The 26,003-nt window shown below is 36.3% G+C and overlaps 1 protein-coding gene across 2 annotated transcripts in view; it reads left to right on the top strand.

Moving 5' to 3' along the window:
- The window catches only part of LTBP1 (latent transforming growth factor beta binding protein 1), a 214,393-nt gene that overhangs the window by 172,314 nt on the left and 16,076 nt on the right, over window positions 1–26,003 (top strand). For both annotated transcript variants that reach the window (XM_026680806.2, XM_026680798.2), the window contains 8 exons: window positions 937–1,062; window positions 2,084–2,209; window positions 5,167–5,310; window positions 12,369–12,548; window positions 14,703–14,789; window positions 16,734–16,862; window positions 18,406–18,546; window positions 19,988–20,158. In XM_026680806.2, coding sequence (XP_026536591.2) covers window positions 937–1,062; window positions 2,084–2,209; window positions 5,167–5,310; window positions 12,369–12,548; window positions 14,703–14,789; window positions 16,734–16,862; window positions 18,406–18,546; window positions 19,988–20,158 — 1,104 coding nt within the window. The remainder of the gene's footprint in view (window positions 1–936; window positions 1,063–2,083; window positions 2,210–5,166; window positions 5,311–12,368; window positions 12,549–14,702; window positions 14,790–16,733; window positions 16,863–18,405; window positions 18,547–19,987; window positions 20,159–26,003) is intronic.

Below are 26,003 nucleotides of genomic sequence, written 5' to 3'. Positions count from 1 at the left end.
GCCGAACTATTCTGGGCCTTAACCAAAAGCCTGAGAAATATTTAAAATGATCTGAAGTGGCAAAAGTTGACCCTAGGAAATTTTCTGTCCCACTTATATTAGCATGTGTAATTACCAACAAATGCTGGAGTAAGCAAGTTCTTGAGAATAGTGTCCATAGTTGCAACGTTGAAAACATGTAGATGCACTAACAAAACAATGATCTTTCAGGAGTTTTTCAGAAACCAGATCTATATGTTTCACTACCATTTCTCCTCTAGTTCCTTAGAAATATCTCTTCCATCTTTTTTGTTTATATTTTTAATAAGAAAACAAGCAGGTTTCAAAGCACTGGGCTGTAAGTGTCTATGGAGATTCTCAGCCATCCAGGTCGTGGTTGTCCCAAAGGTGCTTCTTCTGACAGGCAACTGGACTTTCTTTGTTTTTCCTTAAAGACATTTTGCTTCTCATCCAAGAAGCTGTCAAGTAGTCCTGTGGATTCAGGCATGTGCCTGCTTTGGCCTGGAATTTGAAAATGAAATGTTAGGTGATGGACCCATGAAAGAAAATGGATAGAGGTAGGATTAGAGTTGGGGTTGGGATTAGGCTTAGGGATAGCGATAGAGTACTATAGACTTTTGTATTCAGCCAGACTATTAGTTTTAATACTGGCATACAGTACTGCCTTTCAGAAATATTACTTTGGTAAGTTAGTGGGAAGGAGAAGAATTCCATTTCACTCTTGAAGGCTAGTTATTTAGTATGACACAGTTATCAATCATGGAATTTTTATTACCTGTTAACAAAGATTTTCTGTCTGGGAGTTTCCCATATCTCAGTATTTCAGAAATAGTGATGGCTATTTTAAATATTGCTGCTCATTTTAATAATATTAATATAATTATTAATATATAATAAAATAAATTTATTTGGTCTCTGTTTTTGTATTCCCTCCAGATATCAATGAATGTGCAGAATCCAACCTCTGTTCATCTCATGGAAAATGTTTAAATACTGAGGGTTCCTTCCGCTGCATTTGTGAACAGGGTTTTATGGTTTCTAGAGATGGCCGAACATGTGAAGGTGAAATGGGTTTGACAGAGCTCTGATTCTTATCATTGGTTTTCATTCTTCTTCTACAAAGACCCTCATAGAATCCCATGATCTACAAAGATAACAGAAGAAAATACTTTACTGTCCCACGTAGGATAATGATTTGGTTAAGTTAACAGCAGCATAATGAAATTCTTTTGAGTTTTCTCAGAAGAGATAAGGATTAAATTTAGCAAGGTGTCAACTAGTAGTTCCCAGGCTAGAGAGAGCCATTTCATAAACTTGTATGAGCTGCCTAAGGACACCAAGTGAACTACCAAATATCTGTCACACAGAAATATGGACCTATATGAAGTCTTTGACTTCTTTACACTTAAGAATCAAATCTAGGCAAATTGTGTATAAGAGTAAGCTGCAGCTTTTAGATAAGGGTATGAGTGTGGGCAGCTATGTTTTACTAGGCGAGGCCCAACAGGAAGAAAAGAATGAGATTGCTCTTTCTTCCTATTAAGCCAGATTAATACCATCTTCTTTCCAACAATATTAAGGGGTAAGTAGTCTGGACAAATCCAGAAAACTACAGAAGAATATGTGTTTCATATTTGACCATAGAAAGATAGCATTGCAACTGTTTTATTCCCAACATAAGCAGATATTTATTTCTAAATGTCTTTTTTCTGTACAATTTGCCTAAATACTATGTTCAGTAATATAAATGGGCATAATGTTAAGAAAATCATTGTAGCATGGTGATAGCATGGATTAGGAATATTCATTTTCAGCTTCTATCAAACATGAAGGTCGGGCTGACTTTGAACCATTCATTTTTTCATTCATTCTTTCATTCATTTAATCATTCAATTTTTACAGCCACCCATTTCACATATGTGGCTCTGGGTAGCTTACAAAATTAAACCCTAAACAATACCAATATCATTTTCTTTCACTCCAACTCAATCTCACAGGGCTATTGTTAGAAGGAGGCTACCTTGCTCTTAGAGTAAAGGCAGAAGTAATAATAACAATAACAACTACAATTTGCTATTTTCAGATATTGATGACTGTGCAAACAGTACTATATGTGGTGGCCATGGTTTCTGTGAAAATTCCCCTGGCTCCTATCGCTGTCTTTGTTATCAGGGATATCAATATCTACAGGATGGGCAGGGCTGTGTGGGTAAGCTATTATATTTTAATAATTTTCCTTGACAAATCAATTTTCATGGAAAATTTAAGTTTCTTGTTATTTTTGTTATGTACAGAAATAAAGAAATTTATGAATGACTTTTTAATAAGACATTATCTTACCTTTTTAGAATCTTTTTGTGAAAATATCAGGCTCTACATAAATTTTGTTAATATTAGTGGCATAATTTAATTTTTTAAAGTTTTTTAAATTGAAAAGGGAAATACAAATGACAAACCAAGAGAGCAAGTAGTATAATGGGATAAAGGAGCGATGGTAGCACAGTGGATAGAAAGCTATATTGCAGGCAAACTTTTCCCACAGCCTGGAGTTTGATCCTGACAATCCTGTTAGCTTTCAGGGGTCACATGGAAACTTGGTAAAAATTATAGTTGAGTTCTATAAACACATCCGTAATAATTGAAATTGAGTATTAACCTAGAACTATCACATAAGGTAGCATGGAATAACTAAATTCTACCAAAAACCCCTACTTCCAGTAAAAAGGTCTTTAACCCATTTTAAAGGCCAGCAAATTTTCACAGAGTGGGAAGTAGCTGGTTTCAGAATCATAGGATAAGTTCTTGAAAGACTGGATCCTGAAGACCATGACATTGAATCAAGGAACTGAAAGAAAGCAACAAGGATTATAGGGAGAAATAAGGGAAAACAGTTACTGGGGAACTGGGGACTGGGAAGCTATCAACCCAGGATTTGTTTAAACTGGGCTCTGGTTCAAATTGGGATGCCAGTAAGGAGGCATCCTTACATTGTATGGAGACATGAGAATAACATGGAAAATCCAGAATAGGATTGTTTTGGACTGAGATCACAACATGACAATGAAATCAGAAGCACCTCAAGATTGATGGCACAAACACATTCCCTTCATTTTGAAGTTGAAAACAGATGAAAATCCTCTAAAATAGAAAACTCCCAAGTAAAAGAAGAAACTTCTCTTAATTCATATGTGCGACACTAGTCCCACCATCCTTAAGTCCTGCTGAGAATATCAACTTTCACCTTTGATACATCCCTGCTCCAGGTTACCCTTCTGTTCTTTTTCTACCTTTCCTCCATCCTCCTACCATTCTTCCAATACACAAGGAATCTTGAGAATTAGGAGGAGGCACCAAGAAACAAATCTATCAAGACCAAAAACCCAAGGATAAAGAGAACAAAAGCAAAAAAAGTTTTCTCCAGCCTGTTTGTTTGGGGATTTAGAATGATTTAGATAACAAGCAAAATGAATTAAAATCCTATCCACTAGAAATGCATTTTTTCTCCAAAAAACATTCTGTATACTGGAAATAGTTGAAGGACAAAGCTGAGGAGGGTGAAGACCCTTCTCCTTTGCTTTTCCTATAGAGCTTTTAAAGTCCCTGACTATTCCCTTTGCTAATATGGGGAAAGGAATGAGTCTCTCTGGCCAAAACTAAATAAATGAATCATTTAGCAAATAAACAATATTCCCTTCTCGGCAAGGTTATGGGCAGCTTTCATTATCTTTGATAAAAGTGCCTTCAGCTATTTTAATTTATCTGCTGCAGCCCTGCCAGATAAGAGATTGGAGGCCCAGAGACCCATGTGATAAAAGAGCAAAACAATTTGCTTGGAAAACAATTGAAGCATTGAACAATTTAAGTCATCAGTTGCAAATTCTGCATTCACCAAAGTAGCTTATATGTGCAGACTGAAAATATCTCAGAACAAGAGAGTTTTTCAAAAGGAAATGGTAAATGATAATTTTAAGAAGAGTTTCTGCCCTGCTTAATGAAATAGCTGCTTCTTCATTTAAGTTTGGGGCCATGATGGCCAATATGTGATTATGATTCAGATTTACATAGAGGTCTAACATGCAGGGGAAAACATATTTGGAGAGTCCCTTTTAGAAAGTCATGCTTTCTCATCCAGATTCAGTGGAATGGGAGGAAAAAACATCATGATGATGCTATAGAACCTCAGATCATTGCTAGATATCTCTTAAGCTATGACTAGACCTGAACCTGAATTTCAAATTTAAAAAGTTCCATAAATTCCTCATAATTGTTAAACAATACACATTTTCTTTTATATAACCATTTTTTTGTGATTGGGAGATATTGGTCCTGTATTATGCCAGTTTTTTCAAATCCTCTCAGAGTTATAAAATGTCATAAGACAGGGCTCAGAAGAAAAATAGTAATTCCTCACTGTGAATTCCTTTTTTCGTAATCAATTGAAGACATTCAACCTGTTTGTATTCCAGAACTAGAATTTTTGTGTGGAATTCTGTGTGCCCTGGGTATATGTGGACAGACTTTGGTGATGTCTGAGTTTTTCCCATAGTTTCTTATTTCCTTTTATGCCCTTGATACATGTTAATAAGTTTTTTTACTGATATCTGAAACTTATTACAATTTTAATAGTTTTCTAGGTTTGGTTTTAAGACTTGAGGGGCAGTTTTGTTTTTTTTCTCTTCCTTGGTCTGATGGGCAAGATGTCTCCTTACAAATTTGCTCCAGAAAGAGATAATTTGATTCTGCAGTATGGAACACCTTCCATTTAACCCAGAGAATTTGTCTTTGGGGATTTTTTAATTTTTTTTGGTAATATTCTGAGGTCATTACTGGAATATCATCTGGTAAAGTCACCCTTAGCAAATGCAACATTTTAGTATTATCATACAGTTTGCCAAGTTAAGGTGCATTCCTGAATTCCAGTTGTTAATGACAGTTTGGAATAAATAAGTATATGAGTTATGTTCAGCAATAATTTTATTAGTTATACTGTATAATAAATGCAAATACTTTAAAAAAGTAGATATTTTCAGTTTCCCAGCTGATAACACTGATACACAGAGAAATAATAACCCTTTCCTTTGGTGATGATGATGACAATGATGTTAAATTTAATAGAGCAAAACAAAATGAAGAAAGTTTGGATTAATGTTACACTTTATTTTTCAGATGTGAATGAATGTGAAATGCTAAGTGGGGTATGTGGCGAAGCTCTCTGTGAAAATGTGGAAGGCTCCTTCCTGTGTCTGTGTTCCAATGAAAATCAGGAATATGACCCAATGAGTGGACTGTGTCAGTTCCGCTCCTCAACAGGTAATGCCCAAAGACTCTGAATGTATCTGTTGGTTAATATGCTGATTGTGTCAAATTGTTCAGTCATATATGCAGATGTTAATGATAATAATGAACTAATGACGGTGAATGATTTGAAAATTTGTTACTTAGAAAGTTATATAAATTTCCTGACAGTTTCTGATGCTTATCCATTCTTTAAATATCATTTATATATAGATTTATTATGTTTTCTAGCTTACATTCTTGAAACATCTCAGGCAGTGGTGGGATTCAATTTTTTTTACTACCGGTTCTGTGGGCGTGGCTTGGTGGGCATGGCAAGAGAAGGATACTGTAAAATCTCCAGTCAGAAGTGGTATTTGCTAGTTCTCCGAGCTACTCAAAACTTCCGCTACCGGTTCTCCAGAACTGGTCAGAATCTGCTGAATACCACCACTGATCTCAGGGTTACACATTTCAAAAAGCTGATGCACAAACCATTATCAGGTTTAAAAAGAAGAACAAATAAACCATTAAAATTTCTTGCAGTCCCAATATTAGGTTCTTAAAATCACCTCTTTTAATGTATTGACTATGAAGGTTTCAGAGAAGATAAAAGCAGAGCTTTCATTACATTGAACCAGTTATTTTTGTTAAAACATATGCATTCAGTACTGTTCTTCATCCAATTCATATTTCAGCATAAAGTAGAGTAAAAATACATAATATATTACTGATAGCAACAGCAAAAATGATAATGCTTCAATATAAAGTAGCTGTTAAAAGTTTTGCATAGGCATACAAGTGTAAGGTTAAATGTGTAAGGTTGAATACTTCAGCTTTAACCATAACAACACAAGAGCACACAACAGATACAAACTCAAAGTAAACCGCACCAAACTTGATTGCAGGAAATACGACTTCAGCAATAGAGTGGTCAATGTCTGGAATACTCTACCCGACTCTGTAGTCTCTTCCCCAAACCCCAAAAACTTTAACCTTAGACTGTCTACTATTGACCTCACCCCTTTCCTAAGAGGTCTGTAGGGGGCGTGCATAAGCGCACCATCGTGCCTACCGTCCCTGTCCTATTGTTTCTCTTATTCTTTTATTTTTCTTATATGTACCCATTTCATATATTAACAACTATGTATACACTTGTACTTATTATCTTGTAAACAATTGACAAATCAAATAAATAAAAATAAAATAAATAAATGATGAATATTGTCTAATTATATAATGTTGAAGTTGCATGCTAGGCAATCCTCAATAAAATCATTGTAAAACTAAAGTCATACTGTGGAAAAATATATCTGGCTAAAAAAATGAATAACCTAGGTCTACTAGATAAAGCAGTTGAAGAAAGCCATCAATACAAGATCTTTGTCATATCAACCGAATATATTCAATTATCTATTCTCAAGCAGGCATGTATATCCAGTCAGACTGGACATCTTTGCCAAGGCTTACACATTTCAATGCTTTTACCTAAGGAAAAAAAAATCCAATGTGCAAGATTAATATGGAGTAATCACATTATTCCTGGGAGAATATTGCAGGTTCCAAATGATACTGTAGATCTTTCCCTACAGAGGTTGAGGGAATTGTTTACTTGGAAGAGGCCTCTTTGATTCCACATGTCTTTAATGCTCAGTCTAAGCAAGGATACCATCAAGGGAAGCGATGGAGACAAGATTTTTACTTTTCCCAATACCACCCTACAGCTAGAAACAATATGGTAACCCTTGGGTGATGAAAACTCAGAGCAACTTAGGTTGAGCAATTCTGCCGCAGAGTTTCCATAACTGTGCTTTGTAGGATCACTCTGCCGGTTCTCTATATCAAGTATAACATCTCTATGTTCTTTGGGAAAGTCATCTTGGGACAGTGACTGGGAACCTTTTGTCCTTGGCATGTGAAAAATTCAGAAAATGGTGAACTTGATTCTGCTGGTGTGTCACTCAAAACATCATGACATATCACCTTTAATACTGGTACAATAGGTTCTCCATCATGGTCTTAGGAAATAAGGAAGTGATGTCTAGCACCTTTTCTTTATTTGGTTGTCCATAGAATAAAGGTTTATTTTTTGCTATACCAGTATTATAGGATGGAGTTAAACTTCGCTGTCCAAATTAAAAGAATATTGGAAATTGGAAAGGTTGCTTAATTCTGCTTAAGAGATCAGCCTAGCAGAGACTGCTGATATCTCAAAAGTCTAGCAAAATAATGTCAAGTTTCTTCAATATGACACAAAATTTAAGGCAAGAACAAAAGAGCAAAGATTACAGCTAGATGGAGAGAAAGTTATTTGTTTAAACTTGATTGCCAGATCCAAAGACTTACTAGCATTAATCTCCATGCCCTTCAATAATATTTTATTTTTATTTGTGAGCTTTAATACCTAAGTATATTCCTTTTTGTTGCCCTGAAAGCCAATGATTTGCTATTGTGGTTTATTTTTGTGAATATTTATTGCCTTCTTATTTTACTGAAGTATTTGCTTAGAACTACACTTCATGCTTCCTTCCCAAGTAAGGTCCTGCAGTCAGATTTATTCTGGACATTGTAAAAATGTTTTTTTTCTAACCAAGCTTAAAATAACCCTTTCTGTAAAATAGGTTACATTGGTATATCTTTCAAATGTTCCCAGAGATTTGAAGCATGAAAGATCAGTGGTGGGATTCAATTTTTTTTACTACTGGTTCTGTGGGTGTGGCTTGGTGGGCATAGCTTAGTGGGTATGGCAGGGGAAGGATACTGTAAAATCTCCATTCCCTCCCCACTTCTAGGGGAAGGTTACTGCAAAATCCCTATTCCCTCCCCACCCCCACCCCACCCCTAACCTGCTTTCCAGCTTCGTTCTCCTGTGCAGGGCAACAAAAGATGACCCAGCCAATCAGCTGGGACTCGGGAGGCAGAGAATAGATGGGGGTGGGGGCAGTCAGAGGTGGTATTTGCTGGTTCTCCAAATTACTTAAAATTTCTGCTACCAATTCTCCAGAACTAGTCAGAACCTGCTGAATGCCACCTCTGATGAAGATGCTAATAATATCAAAGAAGACTCATAAGTATGTAAAACTGGTTTATTCTGTGTACATTTCTGTTGTTTCCATAAAAGTTTATTTATTTATTTATTTATTTTTGTCAATTGCTTACAAGATAATAGGTATAAGTAAAAACATCGTTATGAATACATGGATACATATAAGAAAAAGAAAAAAGAAAAAAGAAATAAAAGAAACAATAGGACAGGGACGGTAGGCACGTTGGTGCGCTTATGCACGCCCCCTACAGACCTCTTAGGAAAGGGGTGAGGTCAATAGTAGACAGTCTAAGGTTAAAGTGTTTGGGGTTTGGGGAAGAAACCACAGAGTCAGGTTGAGTATTCCAGACATTGACCACTCTGTTGCTGAAGTCATATTTCCTGCAATCAGGTTTGGTGCGATTAACCTTGAGTTTGTATCTATTGTTTGCTCTTGTGTTGTTATGGTTGGAGCTGAAGTATTCATTGACAGGTAAGACATTACAATGTATGATTTTATATACTATACTTAGATCGAACCGAAGGCGGCTTAGTTCTAGGTTTTCTAGGTCTAGAATTTCGAGTCTGGTGGCATAAAGTATTCTGCAACAAGTAGAGGAGTGGAGAACTCTTCTTGTGAAATATTTCTGGACTTTCTCAACTGTGTTAATATCAGATACGTAATGTGGGTTCCAGACTGATGAGCTGTATTCAAGTATTGGTCTAGCAAATGTTTTGTATGCTCTAGTTATTAGTGTAATATTACCAGAGAAAAAGCTGGATAAGATTAGGTTAAACAACTCTTAACGCCTTTTTGGCTATGTAGTTACAGTGGGCTCTAGCACTTAGATCATTAGAGATGAGTACTCCAAGATCCTTGAAAGAGTTTGGATCATCAACAAGGTCTTGACTATTCAGCCTATTTATTTTTTATTTTTTGCTAATATGTAGGACAGAGCATTTATTTGTTCAGATTTGAAGTTGCCATTTGTTTGACCATTCTGATACATAGTCAAGGTCTTTTTGAAGGGTAGCAGTATTGTCTGGGGTGTTGAATAGCTTTACATCATCAGCGAAGAGAACGCAGTTACTCTTGATATGATCACAGAGGTCATTTATGTAGAGTATGAAAAGAGTTGGTCCTAGAACACTGCCTTGGGGGACACCACTGTTGACAGGTACAGAATTTGATAGGACGCTCCCAATTTTGACCATTTGTTGTCTGTTTGACAGGAATGCTTCTATCCAGTTATGCAGGTGTCCAGAGATACCGCATGTTTGTCTCATTCAGTTTCCAAACTTTCACAAACCCTGTCTAACTTTTAGTCACAGCTGTGTAAATAAATACCAGGACGCTAAACAGAGGAGAAATTGAAACAGAATGAAAACGGATGTAAAAAATCACTACGTTCACATTCTGTTGCAGCAAAAATAATAATTTTGAGACCGTGTTAATTTGTAGTCTGCATAACACGGGAACCCAACTTCTTTAATTTCTCCCATTGGCTAATATTTTGATCTAGCTGTGCGTCTTTTTTTAAAATCTTCTCGATATTCATGATGTATGAGGTGATTGTTTTGTGTGATTGAGATAGATTTCACCTGCAAAAGTTATGTTATATTTCCTCGTCTTCCTTTTCCTCCTCCTCCTCCTCCTCCTCCTCCTCCTCCTGCTCCTCCTCCTCCTGCTCCTCCTCCTTGCTTCTCCTGCTCTTTTGAGTGGCTTTTTTGTTCAGTGAAAATGTATGCTTTGGGGATGATGTACAGATCCTTCTCTTGCCTTGGGTACACCAATGTAACATTCTTCATTTGGTTCTTCTTAGACAGTGGACAATGCCACAAAGCCACATATTTTATGAAATTCAGACATTTTTAAAAACTGTACATGCCTGATAGAAAGAGAGAGAGGTCAGACTGGACTGGTTTCTCTGCAGTGCATTTATTGATCTTGCAAAGTGTAAAAGCAAGATGAGAATTCAAGTGTGCTGAATTTTAAAAACTTCATAATGCTTTATTTGTTTGTTTTTTATAGTAGAAACATAAGTTCTTACATACATACATATATTTAGATACATACACATCTAAATGTATTATAGCCAGTACATGAAATGGAACTACCTAACTTGAATGATTATTTTATATATGATGATCATCTAAATGTTTTGGGCAGCTCAAAGAACTTTTTAGAGCTATTCGTTTTTAACAGGTGGTACTGTATACATCTCTTCTGGCACTGCATCTCTTGGCGCTGCTTGGAAAACCAAGGAACATTGCAAGATAGGCACACAATGGGAAACTGTTTAGGAACAAATCTACATGAGGCCTTGTCATACCTCCCTTCCAGCACTCAGATCCCAAAAATGAAATAAAATCCATGGATGGAGCCCATCGGTGCTCATTAAATCATTAAAGTGGACCGATCTAAATAGGCCCTGGGTCCCTGCAGGGTCCAGCAACACCAGCAAACAAATGATTACTGTGGAAAGGAACTAATAGTTATTCTACCACCCTTACCAAATCACGTCACAACTTTTTTTTTTTTTGAATTTCGTAACCCTTGGGCCATATCAGAGTGCAAAGTTCCAGAAACAAATTATTACTAAAATTTGATAAAAGCAATTTAAAATGAAACTGGAATAGAATTCAATAATTTAACTATTCTGAGACAAAAAAACAGATCTAATATGCAACCTTTAATTGTGTCAGTCCTAAATCACCTGGGTCAGGTTGATGGTTGCCACAAACTCCCTAATTGTCCCAGTTCTACATCACCTGGGAGCAAACGAAAATCCCCCCCCCCCCAACATTCAGCCTTTGGGACTCAACTGCTAAACCAATAACAGGACTTAGCAGCTCAGGCAAGGATATTGATATACAACAGGCTACAGCATCAACAAACGCAGCTCTCTCTAGAGTTGAACCTCCACCAAAGAGGCTCACATCTGGTTATCTGCAGATCAAAAACTTTACTAAACAACGTTTAGCCCATCTAAGACTAGCAGGACTGTGGGGGGAAGTGTCAGTTGGTAGGGCGAGCCCAATAATTCTGGATCTGTCCTGTTCTGTCTGAATTTAAGAATAATCTCTTGCCTTGGTTCAGCAGTCTTAATGTGCTATTAAATTTGATTCTCTGTCAACTGGGTTGACGTAAGCACATTGGCATGAAGCTGAAATTAAGTTTTACAAGCTCGTGTTCAGGGATATTTATGAAATTGATGTCCAGATCTTGGGGGAATTACTGGAGCCAAACAGAAGCCGTATGAGAGCACATTGAAGAGGCAGGATGCACACAGCTGCTGCTGGCTCAGACTCTGTGTCAGAATAGAAGGAAAAACCTAAGAACTAGCTTTCTGGTCTGGGAACCTGGTACTGTTCTTTTATGAGAAGTGTCGTACAATTTTCTAGGTTTCTGCTATTACATTTCCACTGAGCAACTTTATCATCCTCCTACTCTTTCCCAACCTTTCTTTCAAGGTGACTTCCTCTGTCTATACTAAAGAGGTGCTTTTTCAAAAAGCAACTGTTTTTCCCCTCCTCGTGTCTCATCCAAGAAGCTTCATTGGTTCAAACTATCAGCTTAGAACCGATGAAGCTTCTTAGATGAGAAGCAAAATGTCTTCTTCTTCTTCCTCAAGGGAAAAAACCCCCAATCCAGTTGCCTTTTGAAAAAGCATTTTTGAGACAACTACGTCCTGGATGACTGAGAATCTCCACAGACTTTCCTCTGTACTAAGGAACCAGTCTCAGTTACAGCCACCTTTTTCAAGGCTTTAAGTCAGGAGATAAAATAAATGAGCAAATCTTATTTTAAAAGGGTTCCTGAATAGGGGAAAGATTGGTGGTTGAGGTTGTAATTTCATAGTCTGATTCTGATCTCTGAAACGTTACCAATAAAGAGCCTGATATTTTATTTACATTGACCCAAGGAGTCTACATCATCAGCTTAGTATCCAGTTATAGGTATTGTGAATTGCTTTAGATGGTTTTTGTTTAAGCACTGTATTTATTTTTGAGCAGATGACTTTTCTGCATATATATTGAATGTATCTTTTACTGTTTGTTTTCATAGAGTTTCCAGACAGAATCACAGAAACAGTTGAAAAAAAGGAATGTTACTACAATCTAAACGATGCAAATTTTTGTGATAACGTATTAACATCCAATGTTACAAAGCAAGAATGCTGTTGTACTTTGGGTGCTGGCTGGGGTGACAACTGTGAAATATTCCCGTGTCCCGTGCCTGGAAGTGGTGAGCTATCCTTTTCCATTCAGTGGCCATTATTATGTATAACCTTACAAGGAGGCTCAGGTGTTACATAACTAAAAATTTCTTGCTCTTAACAGTCATACTTTCCTAAACAACTTGGATCATTGAGGATAATATTAATGGGGGGGAAGAAAGCCATGAATAGCAAGCTGGAATATTTGAGCTTTTCTGTCCACTGAAAGCTTTACTTGCATGAAAGATACATTGGAATCATTCAGTTATATAAAACTAAAAGAAAGTAATTTTTTTCTATTACATTTTTGTGCTAAAGGAAAACTTAGATCTCAGAATTAAAAAAGCTGTTAACATTTTAAATAGTGCTAGAAGTTTTGTAGAATAGATCTTTCTCTCTCTCATATGGCTGTAAAGACTGTATGATGTAAATTTTCCTTGTGCTACCTAAGATAATAATTCTGTTTGCCTAATATTAGTTAAAAGTATAAAACCTCTGCCTCAGAACACGTGCCAGAAACAAATTGAAAGTCCTTAGTTCTTTTCATAATTCTGTGTTATTTATTATTTTATTGAAGGGTTACTTACTGTATTTCCTTTAAAAAAGGAATCGAATTGTGTTTTGCAAGAAATAATAAGATAAAGGTTTCTGATTTACTCCTGTGTATAATTTGTTGGGGAAACAAAACAAAATAAAGCAAAATAAGCAAAATAAAGGTTTCTGATTTACTCCTGTGTATAATTTGTTGGGGAAGCAGGAATGAATGTGATTGAACTGCAAGTAATTTTCAAAAAGTATATTAAAAATATTGCCAGTTTTTCAACTCCAAATCCATAGAATTGTTGCAACAAACTTGCTTTACAGATTACTTGTATTTTGTGAATATTTGGCTGGGAAACTTGCTTACAAGGGCCAAAAAATATTTTTCAGGCTTAATTTGTATTACTTCCCCCCTCCCTTACCAACTGAAGTCCATCACATACTGAAAAACTGGCAGAGTTCAGCTCATCTTTCCTTTCTAAAAGAAAGATTATCTCAGCCTTTGCATTTCCTTTGAATTGTGCAGCTTGTGTTGTGTGCCAGTTGCACCTTTTCCTGGATTAGGAGGCCCTGCTCTCAATTAGTCACACTGTAGCTACTCCCCAAATGGACTATTATAACATGGGGCTGCCTTTAAAGAGTATCTGGAGCTTCAGCTGGTGAAAAATGCAACAGTACTGTGTGTTCCAACAACATTATGTGTGTTCCAACAACAGCACATTGGTTATCAATTTGCTTCCAGGTCTGATTTAAGGTGCTGGTGAAGACCTTTAAAGCCCTACAATCATAGCATGGGGCTACCTTATTTGAGGATTCACCTCACCCTAGTTAGATCCACCTGTCCCATCAGATCCTTTCAAACCATCAGCCAAGGAGCTTTATTTGGCGGGAAGAGCCAAGAGTCTTTTCTGCCATGGCACCAGCCCTTTGTACTATCATTTCCCCCAAGATGAAGTTGGACCCAACCCCGTTGGCCTTTCAGAAGACCCTCAAAAATTGATTTTGCCATAGGGCCTGTGGAATTCCATGGAAGTGGAACCCCTTAAATGGCTAGCATGTTTGATTGCATTCTTCCCTATCCTTTTGTTATTATAGTTTTTAATTTGTTTCTAAATCTTTTAATGGATACATTGTTTAGTATTTGTTTTAATTGTATACTCTGCCCAGAGTCACATGCAAATGAGATGGGCAACTATATAAATCAATCAATAAATGGTTATAAATTAGTTTGGGTAACAGAAAACCGCTAAAGAAAAGAAGCTGAGCCCTGCAACCAAACTTAAATTTAGATTAATTCCAATTCCAATAATAAGCCAAAATAAAGTTACACATGTATTATACAAATTAATATAAAGATTCCAAATTTGCATCTTGAAAATCTTTCATTGTCATGGAATTTTAAGTTGTATTCACCAATAGCAAACTATGCACTTAAATCTTGCAAGCCAAGGAAAAGAGCTGAATTCTCATTATTTCAAGTATCCCTATATATATATATATGTACCATTAAAAAACTTGAAATTTGAAATGTGGTATTTAAAAATCCATTAACACATTCCTGTTATAGAAATGTTGCTATTGATTTCAGACTGTAACGCACAAATGTAATTCTAAATGGATTCTTGATTTTATCTTCCGGCTAGCTGAGTTTATTGAACTGTGTCCTGAAGGGAAAGGATTCATACCATCTGAAGAAGCACGTTATGGAGACATTGCACATAATTACAAAGGTCAGCCTTGATATTGACTTGAATACAGACTTGAATTAATGCCGTGGTTTTAATATTTGTTTCTAATTATCATTGTTTCCTTCAATGGCTCCTTATTTGAATTAATTTTAACTTATTTTTTTAAAACTGACCAAGGCTTTCATCCCCACAAAGTGTCAATGCAGTTCGATGATAAATGATGTGTTGGTTTGGTACTGCTGAAAATATTTTAAAATCCCTATGATGTATGTGAGCCAGTGTTCCAAAATGTACAGTTGTATCTGTTGGACTATTTAACCAGGTCAACTATGGAATATCATTGCTGGTTTTGCTTTTGTTTTCCCTCAAAATTCTTTATTTATAGGAATATAATTGGTTTTCTTCTTTAGAACTGCTCATTTCCCTTTACAAACATATAATTCTCTTTCAGCAATCCTAGACATGCCATTTTTCAGATATCTGATCTTTTAAAAACTTTGCTTTATTATGTGGGTGTCTAGTTTTCATCCAGATTTTCTTTTTTTTACTGTACTGCTCAATTTCAGGAAAAATGCTTTAAAAATATTAGGATAGCCAATTCTTTCGTTCTGGAGAAGTATGCTAGTACTTTATCTTTAGAGTATCCAGCAAATAGAAAGTATTGTTTTCTTAGTATGCTACTGTTACCATGATATGAGTAGACATCATCCTGTTCAAAACAACTATCTTATATACCTGAGTGATTTCACCAAATTTTATTTTGTCTTGTGTAAATAGAAAATTGATGTTTAAGAAATAACAACAAATAGGATAAAAATTGAGACATTTCTAAAATTTACGTGTAACATAAAATATGCATTCAGTCATTTAAAAAAATGAAAATGTTACATATATAAACTAGTCTATAAATAAAAAAAACCATTAATATTCCTTTTCCTAATTGTTTTGATATGGTATATGGAAAACTTTACAAATACTTTTCACAAGCATGTAAAAATTCCTGGCTATCGCTTACATCAAAACCTCCCAAATAACAGAATAGATATAATTTAGAATTCTATTCAGTGATAATTATTGTCATAGCTGTGCAGAGGAAAACACCACTGCTGGAATTTCAAAAACAGGCCCACAAAAAAATAATTAATTCTCAGCGGATTTTATATCAGATGCAATACAGAACCAAGTCATGAACACAAATTGGGGTATGTTGATAATCTTATTAGAGTACATAAAAGTAATTTTGGAGCTGAAGGTAAGGGTGAAGCACTTTACTGAATTGTCCTTCAAATATTAATGTTAGTTGGCATTAGCAAAATTGCTGCTTAAGGCAGTCCTCACATAATAACAGGATTGCTAGATGTAGTAAAATTGTCAATATAAAAAAAAGAACATGCTCAAATGAATAAATTGTTTGGCTTATATTATTTCTATATTAAATAAACAGCAAGAATAAGTTGCCAACATTCCAGACGTGGCTGTTGGTCTCAAAAGACAGGCTCTTGGTTGTTTAACAATTTAATCATGCCATGCAACTTCCCATGACAAAGTTCTGCAATTGATTCCTTGTGAAAATAATGCTTTAAAAAAAATAAACAAAAATACTTCCCAGTTTGTTACTTTTTACATTAAACTTGTGATTTTAACTTGTTCTCAACTCTGTTTTTAATCTGCTTTTACTCATGTGTTTATATTGTTTTATTATCTTGTTGTAAACTACCCTGAGCCAGATAGGTAAATGGGCAGAATAGGGATTTTAAAAATTGAAATAAATAAATAAATTGACCTGAAGAAAATGCAAGTCTCCTAGAATAACTTTTTAGAGACATATACTTGTTTTGGTCCATCATAGGGGCTAATGTACAACTCTGGTCTTTCATTTATTGTTGTTATATAGGGAGAAAAACCATATCTGTCCGAACAATTTGATCTAAAAATTAATACTTCACCTACTGTATATGTTTTAGAATGTCTGTGTTTCTTTTTCAGATGCTGATGAATGCCAGCTCTTCGGCCAAGAAATATGTAAAAATGGCTTCTGTTTAAACACACAGCCAGGATATGAATGTTACTGCAAACAGGGCACGTATTATGATCCTATAAAACTTCAGTGCTTTGGTAAGTGTTCAGGTTAACGTCATATTCCTCTCACTGGGGAAAGACAACAAGATCAAGATCTAATTTTTGAATATTTATATATGTAGCTGATATATGGAACTTGATTGCCTTTATTGCTCATATCTTCCTTCAAAATTCTTTGACTATTATTTGGAGAAATATAGAACAATGTTTGTTTGATTGTAATGGCCAGAAAGAATGTTGTGGCTGCAGAAATTTTGCTAAGTTCTTTTGTCTCTAAACCAGAGGAAGGGATAAATGGAGGTAACATTACAAAGAAATAAAATACATGATTATTTGTACAATGGGGTATACAGCAATAGTCCCAATTATATTCCATTTCATCTTGCTGTGGTAAAAGTTTTATTGAGATCTTATTACACAACATATAATTAACTTGGGGAATAATTTCTGAATTGCATAACAAAAGGAGAGTAGATAAGTTTTATATTGCCATTACAGGAAGAAACCTCTGAATAATAGCAGCTGGGAAATAAAATGTGAAATTGCCCAGCGTCCTCATTTAAGTTTGTAGTCTTCCCAGAAATCCTCTAGAAAGTTACTGTGAAAAATGGTGGGATGAGTGAGATTTTGATGTGAACTAGTAGAATAGTTCTTACATTTTTAATTAAGATAAAGTTTGTCAGAAAGCTGAAACTGGAAGAAGTAATAAGATAATTTGGGGAAAACTGACTGAATTTTCTAACAGGTTTTATAGTTACAGGTTTTACATTTCTACCCAATTTGACTTTTGTACACTTAGGCTCCTATTTTTTATGCATAATGCATAAAAATATATTCATGGATTCTTTTTCAGTGAGAGTCACATTCTGTTTATAAAAAAATTCATTTGAGGAGATGAGTATTTTTTGCATACTATTTCATCCCTAAATATGGAATAGCAATTCATATTTGTGGTTATCATAAATTTATTCCCATTAATCCATTGAATTGCCTACTTAATCACTTTTTGCCATTTAACTGAAAATTATTCCTCGTCATGGTCTTGCATGGTTTTGCAATCTAAAGAGAAAAACCATTCTGTATAGAATAACAGAATGAAAGGAAACCACAGTGAAAGGTTTAATTATCTTGGGCCCATATAACTTTTCTTTTCTGATAAAGCCATCTAATTTCTTGAATTGATATTGTTGTTTCTTTTCTATAAAATTAACTGTCTGGATAACAATCAGTTTTTATCTGAATGTTCATGAAGATCAATTTTTGTCTAGTAGTACTAATAGTCTCGTTATTCCAGAGAGGAACATGCGTATAATTTATTGAAAATATACGTGCTGTGCTGATAAATCAGGAGTGTAGAAGGAAATAAATCCACAAGAACAACATTTTATTTGGGTGCTTCAGGAAGAAATGCCTGTTTAACAGTTCTCTTCCTTGCAAATATGTTCAGTATGATTATCTTGATTTTAAAGATTTGCTAATGAGAAATGCAGTCCAGAAATTGATCACTGCAAATGTTCTGTGCAAGCTATTTTTCAGGAAGTGATTTCCTTTGAAGTACTTTTCATTTGCATTTGAACAGATACAGATGAATGTCAGGACATCAACAGCTGTATTGATGGCCAGTGCATCAATACTGAAGGCTCTTACAGTTGTTTCTGCACACACCCAATGGTTCTGGATTCTACAGGAAAGCAGTGCATCAGACCAGCGGAATCTAGTGGTGTGCATTATTTTATGTATTGCTGTGTTTGGGTTGAAGGCCAAAATATATGCAATCAAAAAGAATGTTGTAGTCTTATTATTAAAGTATTCAATGAGCTTCTTTCTAAAATATTTTGATTCATAATTGCTAAGCCCTTTTGCTGGCTATCTCATTTTATTTAGTGGAATCCACAGTTGCAGTAATCTGCATAGGAAAACTAATTATCTGCAGAGATAATTACTTTGGATGTGCAAAATATTCATTGCAACAGAAAACATTTTATATATAGAACAGCCAAGTTCATATGGTTTGTGGCCAACCAAAATGTGTATTCTATGCAGGCGCTACTCTGGAACACCTGTATTACAGTCAAGCTCAGATACAGAATATGTGAGTTCCAGGCATAAAGTGTTCTGGAGTGGGGTACAGAGAAGAAACAGCAAACACAACAGCAGCAGTGTGTAGTAGTGGCTAAATAAAAGGAAAGGAAACATGAGCAAGTGGGCTGCTTGGGTTGTGTCTCCAACATTTAAGAGTGGTGGTGGCTAAGGAAAGAGAGAGAGAAATAAAACACTGGAAAAAATATAGGGAAGAGGTGGGGAAAAGGCCTTTTGGGCAAAAGAATGTGCTGATAAAATTAGGATGTGGTCTGACACCCAAGCTACACAGAAGACAAATGTCGCGTTTATGCCACCAGACCCCTCCAGAATTTATTTGGACTGGTGTTTCTCAAACTCAGCAAATTTAAGTTATTTGGACTTCTGTTCTAGAATGCTGGCTAGAGAATTCTGGGAGTTGAAGTCCACACATCTTAAACTTGCTGAGTTGAGAAATATCAGCCTAGACTACACTCTAGAACAACCAAAATGTTCCTGATTCCAATTTGGCTGAACTCTGACCTGTCCAGAACAATACATTCAAACTCCTGACCCAGAGTATGGTTGTTCCACACATAAATAGCTCAGAGGTTTGATGTTCTCTGAGCTTGGCTGTTTTCCTCAGACATTTTGTTACTAGACTAAGGTATCATCAGTTGGGTAGTTTGAGAATTGACAAAATCTTGAGATTTTCAATAAAATACAAAAACGGTATGAGAATCCTAAAATTGCAAATCCTCTCCATGCTATTGGGCAATGTAAGAAAGTGATTGCATTTTCCAACATGAATCAATTTTTGATGATGATGATAATAATAATAATAATAATAATCCTTTAAAAAGAATTGTCCAGTATCAGATATTGTTCTAGAGAGCCCTAAGTATTAATTCAATAAAATAGTTGTAATAATCCCAACTGCCTTATATGTTAATTTTAAAAAAATTGTATTCAACAATTATCTCATTTGGTTTTGCAGAAAATAAACATCTTTACTGTGTAGTCCCACACATCTTGAATCCGGTTTTTATTTTTACAGATGGGGATGTTACAATAAAACAAATACTTTTTGCGTTTTGTTTCAGAGCAAACTGAAGAAAGTGATGTCTACCAGGATCTTTGCTGGCAACATCTGAATGAAGATTTTGTTTGCAGTCAACCTCTTGTAGGGAAGCAGACTACTTACACTGAATGCTGTTGTTTATATGGCGATGCATGGGGCATGCAGTGCGCCCTATGCCCCATGAAAAACTCAGGTAGGACACATATTCATAGGTTGAGAAATGCTTAATATTTTTAGTAATATCAATTCAGAAACTTTACTTAGCTCAAAGACAAAATATTTTCATTGCTGTTCATGTTAGATGTCCATTTTCAGTCTTGAGATTTGATAGAACCTAGAAACTTGAAGGTCTCTACTGTTGATACTGTGTTGTCCAGTATTGTAAGAGGTGGTAGTATAGGAGGGTTTCTCCTAAAATCTACCATCATTTCTACAATTTTGAGTGTATTTAGTTCAAGGTTGTTCTGGTTGCACCATAAGGCTAGTTGTTCACACACACACACCCACATCTGTATGCAGATTCATCGTTGTCTCGAATGAGACCAATCACTGTTGTATCATCTGCAAACTTCAGTATTTTAATAAAGGGATCTTTTGAGATGCAGCCATTGGTATATAGTGAGAAGAGAAGTGGAGAGAGCACACAGCCCTGGGGTGCTCCTGTGCTGATTGTACAGGTATCGGATGTGATTCCGCCTAGTTTCACCTGCTGCTTCCTGTCTGTTAGGAAGCTTATGATCCACTTACAAGTGTGTTCAGGTACAACTAGCTGATTTAGTTTGGTTAGAAGAATATCTGGAATGATGACTGCTCAACTAAAGTTTACAAAGAGGACCCGTGTATAGGACTTTGGAGATTCAAGATGTTGTAGGTCATAATATGACGCAGAGTCATATTAACAGCATCATCTGTCGATCTATTTGCTCGGTAGGCAAATTGGAAGGAGTCTAACACCAGATCTGTGATGGTTTTCAGATGGGCCAGCACTAGCCTTTCAAAGGTTTTCATAACTACAGATGTTAGAGCAACTGGTCTGAAGTCATTCAGTTCCTTGATGGAAGGTTTCTTCGTCACTGGGATGATAGTAGAGCATTTGAAGCAAGAAGAAACATAGCACATCTCTAATGATTTATTGAAGATGCGGGGGCCAGTTGGTCAGCACAAGCTTTTAAGCAAGAAGGAGTTATCTTATCTAGGCCTGGTGCTTTTCCTGGCTTTTGTCTGTGAAATAGACCTTGCACCTCATTCTCTGTAATCACCAGAGGTGGTGGGCCCAATGGGATGGGATAGGTTGTAGGAAGTTTGGCTGTTTTTGGTGTGTCTGAGATGGGGATAAGTTTAGATCTTATATGCTTTAATTCTGCTGAAATATATAGGACTTTAATAAACACGAAAGTAATATCCCATTAATGGATTTGTTATGCAGTTCCAACCTACTTAATTATGGAGTAGGTTACATTCAATCATTTGTGAACATACATAGGATAGCAGTGTTATGACTGTGCTTCTGGATAAAGAAAATATTTGTGTCTCTAAATCCATATCCCTGAATTTAGATTCAAAACAACGATGCCACTTAATTCTTGTAGAATATTATTTTGATGTATTTTGAAAAGATAATATACCAAATACTAAGCTCTGACTAATGGACATGATTTATCTTTGATAATATAAATGAATCTTAGGCTTATATATTCAGTTGAATATGTTTTGCAAATGTATCTTTCATTTTCTACCGTGTTTCTCCAACAATACGACCCCCCCCCAATAGGAAGACCCAGCATGTTTTCTAGGCATAAAATGAAATTAAGCCCCTCCCCCCAAATGTAGGCCTAGTTTAAAACATGCGAAATTGGGGGGGCGGGGGGGGGGACTTGCCATTAGGATGCCCCGCGGGCAGCTACGCCTCACCATCAGCCACTCCTAACACCATGGTGGAGCACGGAGGGCTCCCTTACCCCTCACTTACCTGGGTCAGCAGGCAGGCGGCGTCAGCATGGATGTCTGGCAGCGTTTCAGCCACTTCTCAGGCCTCCGTAGCTTCCATGGTTCCCACCGGTGCTGGCACCTCTCTCGCCAGCACCGTCTCCAACAACAGTGTCTGAGTCGCTCCCACTTTTCCCCCGTCCCTGTAACAACAGGAAAAAAAACACTTTGAGGTACCTGGGAGCGTCGCACACTGCGTTTTGGTTTAATCCCAAGTGGCTGGGTGGGTGTGAGAAGAGCCGAGCGAGCGTCTCTGCTGCTGCTACCCTTGGTGCTCCAGCCTCGGGCTCTGCAAGTTTGCAAAAGTCCCGGTGCAAAAGTCCTTGGAATTCCTGCATTCCAAGTGCCCAGGCCAAGCTGCAGCTGTCCCTCTCTCACCAGCGCCATCTCCAATAACAGCGGCAGCAGCAGTGGGAACCGTGGAAGCGTTTCAGCCACTTCTCGGGTGGGGGAGTCGCCTCCGTAACTTCCACGGTTCCCGCCGCTGCTGCCGCTGTTATTGGAGATGGCGCTGGCAAGAGAGGGACAGCTGCAGCTCGGCCTGGGCACTTGGAATGCAGGAATGGGCAGCGCACCGGGACTTTTGCAAACTTGCAGAGCCTGAGGCTGGAGCACCAAGGGTAGCAGCAGCAGAGACACTCTCACAGCTCTTCTCACACCCACCCAGCCGCTCGGGATTAAACCAAAATGCAGCACGCGGTGCTCCCAGGTACCTCAAAATCTTTTTTTTTCCTGTTGTTACAGGGACAGGGGAAAGCGGGAGCGACTCAGACACTGTTGTTGGAGACAGCGCTGGTGCACAGGGGGGGAGAAATTAATTCACCCCCAAAAAGGCGTCCTAGCCATTTTTTCGGGGCTCAAAAAAAAATAAGGCCCGGCCTTATTTTGTGAGAAACACGGTAGTTCCAATATCAAATCTGTATGGATATTTTTCCTTAGTTCTTCTGATCAGTTTTCTGGCTCTTTAAAAAAAATGTTGAGAAGAAAGATTAATACTTTCAAGTAGTAATGGGAATGGTAGCTGTTTTTCTTCATGGCAGGGATTGATTTATATGTTGTTTGCTTTACAAAGCAGTGGCCTATAATGTGTTACATATATTTGTTTCTTCATCCACTATTTCAATAACCTGAAATGGATTGGGAGGGGGAGGCAGTGTTCCCCTAATACTCTCTCCAGTGTTTTTTTTTTCTCACCCAATTCAACACACTGTATTTTAATTTCCAGAGTGCTGTGCCAGAATGGTTCAGAATGGGGATTGCTGAAAATTTGCCCTTAAATATTAATTAAATTATTTCCTTTAAATATTAATTCACAACATAATGTTTTCTGATGGGTAGAATTCATTGATTTTTAAATGAGTTTTATATTTTCTATTGACCCAAGTATTCTCCGAAGCAGTTCCCTTCAGATATTAGATGAGAATTGTAATCAAACACATCTAGAGGGCACCTATTAGGGAAGTTGACGTAGAAGTTGTTGTCAGAACATAACTTCAGCCATGTGAAATGTGTTCTTCAGCCATGTAAAACTCGTTTTTGTGATTCTCATTTAACAAAGTTTGGTGGCTTGCATTAAGAAGTAGGCTTGATTATAGCATACATGGAAAGATATTGCCTCTTATGGTAACAATCTTACTTTCAGTTTTTAATTTAAATTTGGAGAAAAGAAATTTATCAAACTTTAAATGATCAACCACAAGTTGAACAAAGCAATTTGTTCCTTTATAACTTAATTGTTTTTTGGGGTGGGGGGGGGGGGGGGGGGGGGGGGGGGGGGGGGGGGGGTTGGGGTTTTTGGGGGGGTTTGGGGTTTTGGGGGGGTTTTTTTTTTTTTTTTTCCCCTTGGGGGGTTTGGGGGGGGGGGGGGGGGGGGGGGGGGGGTTGTTTTTTTTGGGGGGTTCCTTTTTTTGTTAGTTACTTTTCCCTACATAACTAGTATTATAGTGGTGAACTTAGTAAACAGTATTCAAGCATTGGAATATAAACTTTCCCCAAGACAAATAATGATGAATGGTGTCTGAAAGAACAAAGTACCAATTTTTAAGTTCAAATATTTAAAGTAGTAATCTTGGCTCAAAAAAGAATTTCAAAAGTTCTCAACTGGTAGATCATATGCTCAGTTCCTATCTAGAGAGATTGCAGTTACTCTCTAATTGAATTTACATTTATACAGTATATTGATTAGACTTGATTTACTACTAGAACCTCAGTTTTCCATGATACTTTAAACATGTGATTATGGTAACAGGAAATCAGATTATATAAATGATACTCCATTTTAAGCAATGTATTTCTGAGATTACCCAAAACATTCTAGTACTATTACAGAACAGCATTCCAATCATATTTTCTCATACTTAAAAATACAAATTCTACATATAAAAGAAAACAAGGCCTTTGAATACCATCCATTTAATAATCAAACGTATTAATATTTGTTTTATTTTTAGAATTGTAATTAAACCTTTGGGTTCGTTTTTACTTAACTCTCACAGTGTTTAAATTATGGTTTGAATTAAAGCTTAAAATCAGCTCTCCTCAGTTAGCCTTTTGCCTTTAAATTATAGTTCACAGACTTGAATTTATTAGGCAGATCAGAATACGGCATTTTAAATGGAATTTTATTGCATCAGTGCTTTCATATGGAATGCTGCTAAACAGGAAGCTTAAAAGAAGTGATGCCAGAAGATGATACCAGTAACATGCCAACCCATGGCACATTACAAATCAGATTGTGATTTGGAAATGTACTTGGTTTGTTGCCCTGTCTCAGTTCAAGTGAATCAGTGGAATTTTCCATTTGTAAAACAATCAACAAATAAATCTCTTTGTCATTTACTTGTCGGTTAAAAATCCAAGGATTATCTGAACAGAGAATAATGTTCCAGAGTCAATATATGTAAACATTATCAATGATTATTAAGCTTTAATAATAATAAAACATTAATATATGTTAGAATATATTTATTTGGGAAGCAAATAAATACTGATAGAAAGTCCACAGGAAGATGTTTGTTTTTCACATTATGAAGAAAAGATATGTTCGTATAAAACGTGTGTGATGGCTAGATGTGAAAAAAACCAAGAGTTTCCTTATGAACATTGATGTTAGAAAACATCTAGCCTGGCACAGAGGAAAGACTAGTCTAGAGTCACTGCGCGACTGTAAAAGGGCCAGAATCAGCCCTCCCTGAATTCCTTGGAACCTTATCTAATTGTTCCCAAGGAAGAGTTGCTAGGCTGGGAAGATTCTTGTATTAGAGGCAGAACATAATAAAGTAGTTAGCACAAACTGTACACATGTAGACCACATTGCTTATGCCTGACAATTAATTAATAGAAAGATGATTGGCTAAAGACTTCTGGTTCATGATTGAAGCTAAAATTAAATTTTCTCCTACCAGACTTATCAAAAGTTAAGAAAACACTATCTATAAAATGCCACAATTGCTGGATGTGGAATATATTCTAAATGAAAACAGAAACTTTAAAAAACTCTCAGAAGTGTATGTTAGACATATTTCAGATTAAATTGCTAAAAGAGCCAATAGGGTTCTGGTTCAATTCGGACTGCTGGTATTTACCTACAGTAAATATTCTATATGGCATGACTACACTGGGGATATGCTTGCTAAGTATAGTTCAACTTCTTTGATTTGAACATTGAAGGAGAATTCACTTTGGATATCAGGATATGTTGGAGACGGATGTTTTTAGTAGCAGTCTTTGATCTGTGGAACATGATCCCTCTGAAACTGCATTTAGCCACTAATTTTGTTGAGTTCAAAAAAGTTCTTAAAACTATTTTACTTCAGAGACCTTTGGACACACTAGGATTACACAAATGGACTTTTTATTGGCTATTCTTTGCTGATACAATTGCAATTATTACTCTTTTGACTGTAACTAATGAGAGAATGATATTTTGATTGGTTTGGTCATACACACTCTCCAGAGTAGCCCAGGTTTTGTCATTTTATAAGAATAGTAGATACATAGATAGAAGAATTTCTGATAAATGTATTTATTTATATTGTATAAACTGACTTTCA

The sequence above is a fragment of the Notechis scutatus genome, chromosome 1 (assembly GCF_049901735.1).
Source record: "Notechis scutatus isolate UNSWTSFEM ecotype Mainland chromosome 1, rNotScu1.2, whole genome shotgun sequence".
NCBI classification, from domain to species: domain Eukaryota; kingdom Metazoa; phylum Chordata; class Lepidosauria; order Squamata; family Elapidae; genus Notechis; species Notechis scutatus.
This window is presented reverse-complemented; position numbering and strand designations above follow the sequence as displayed.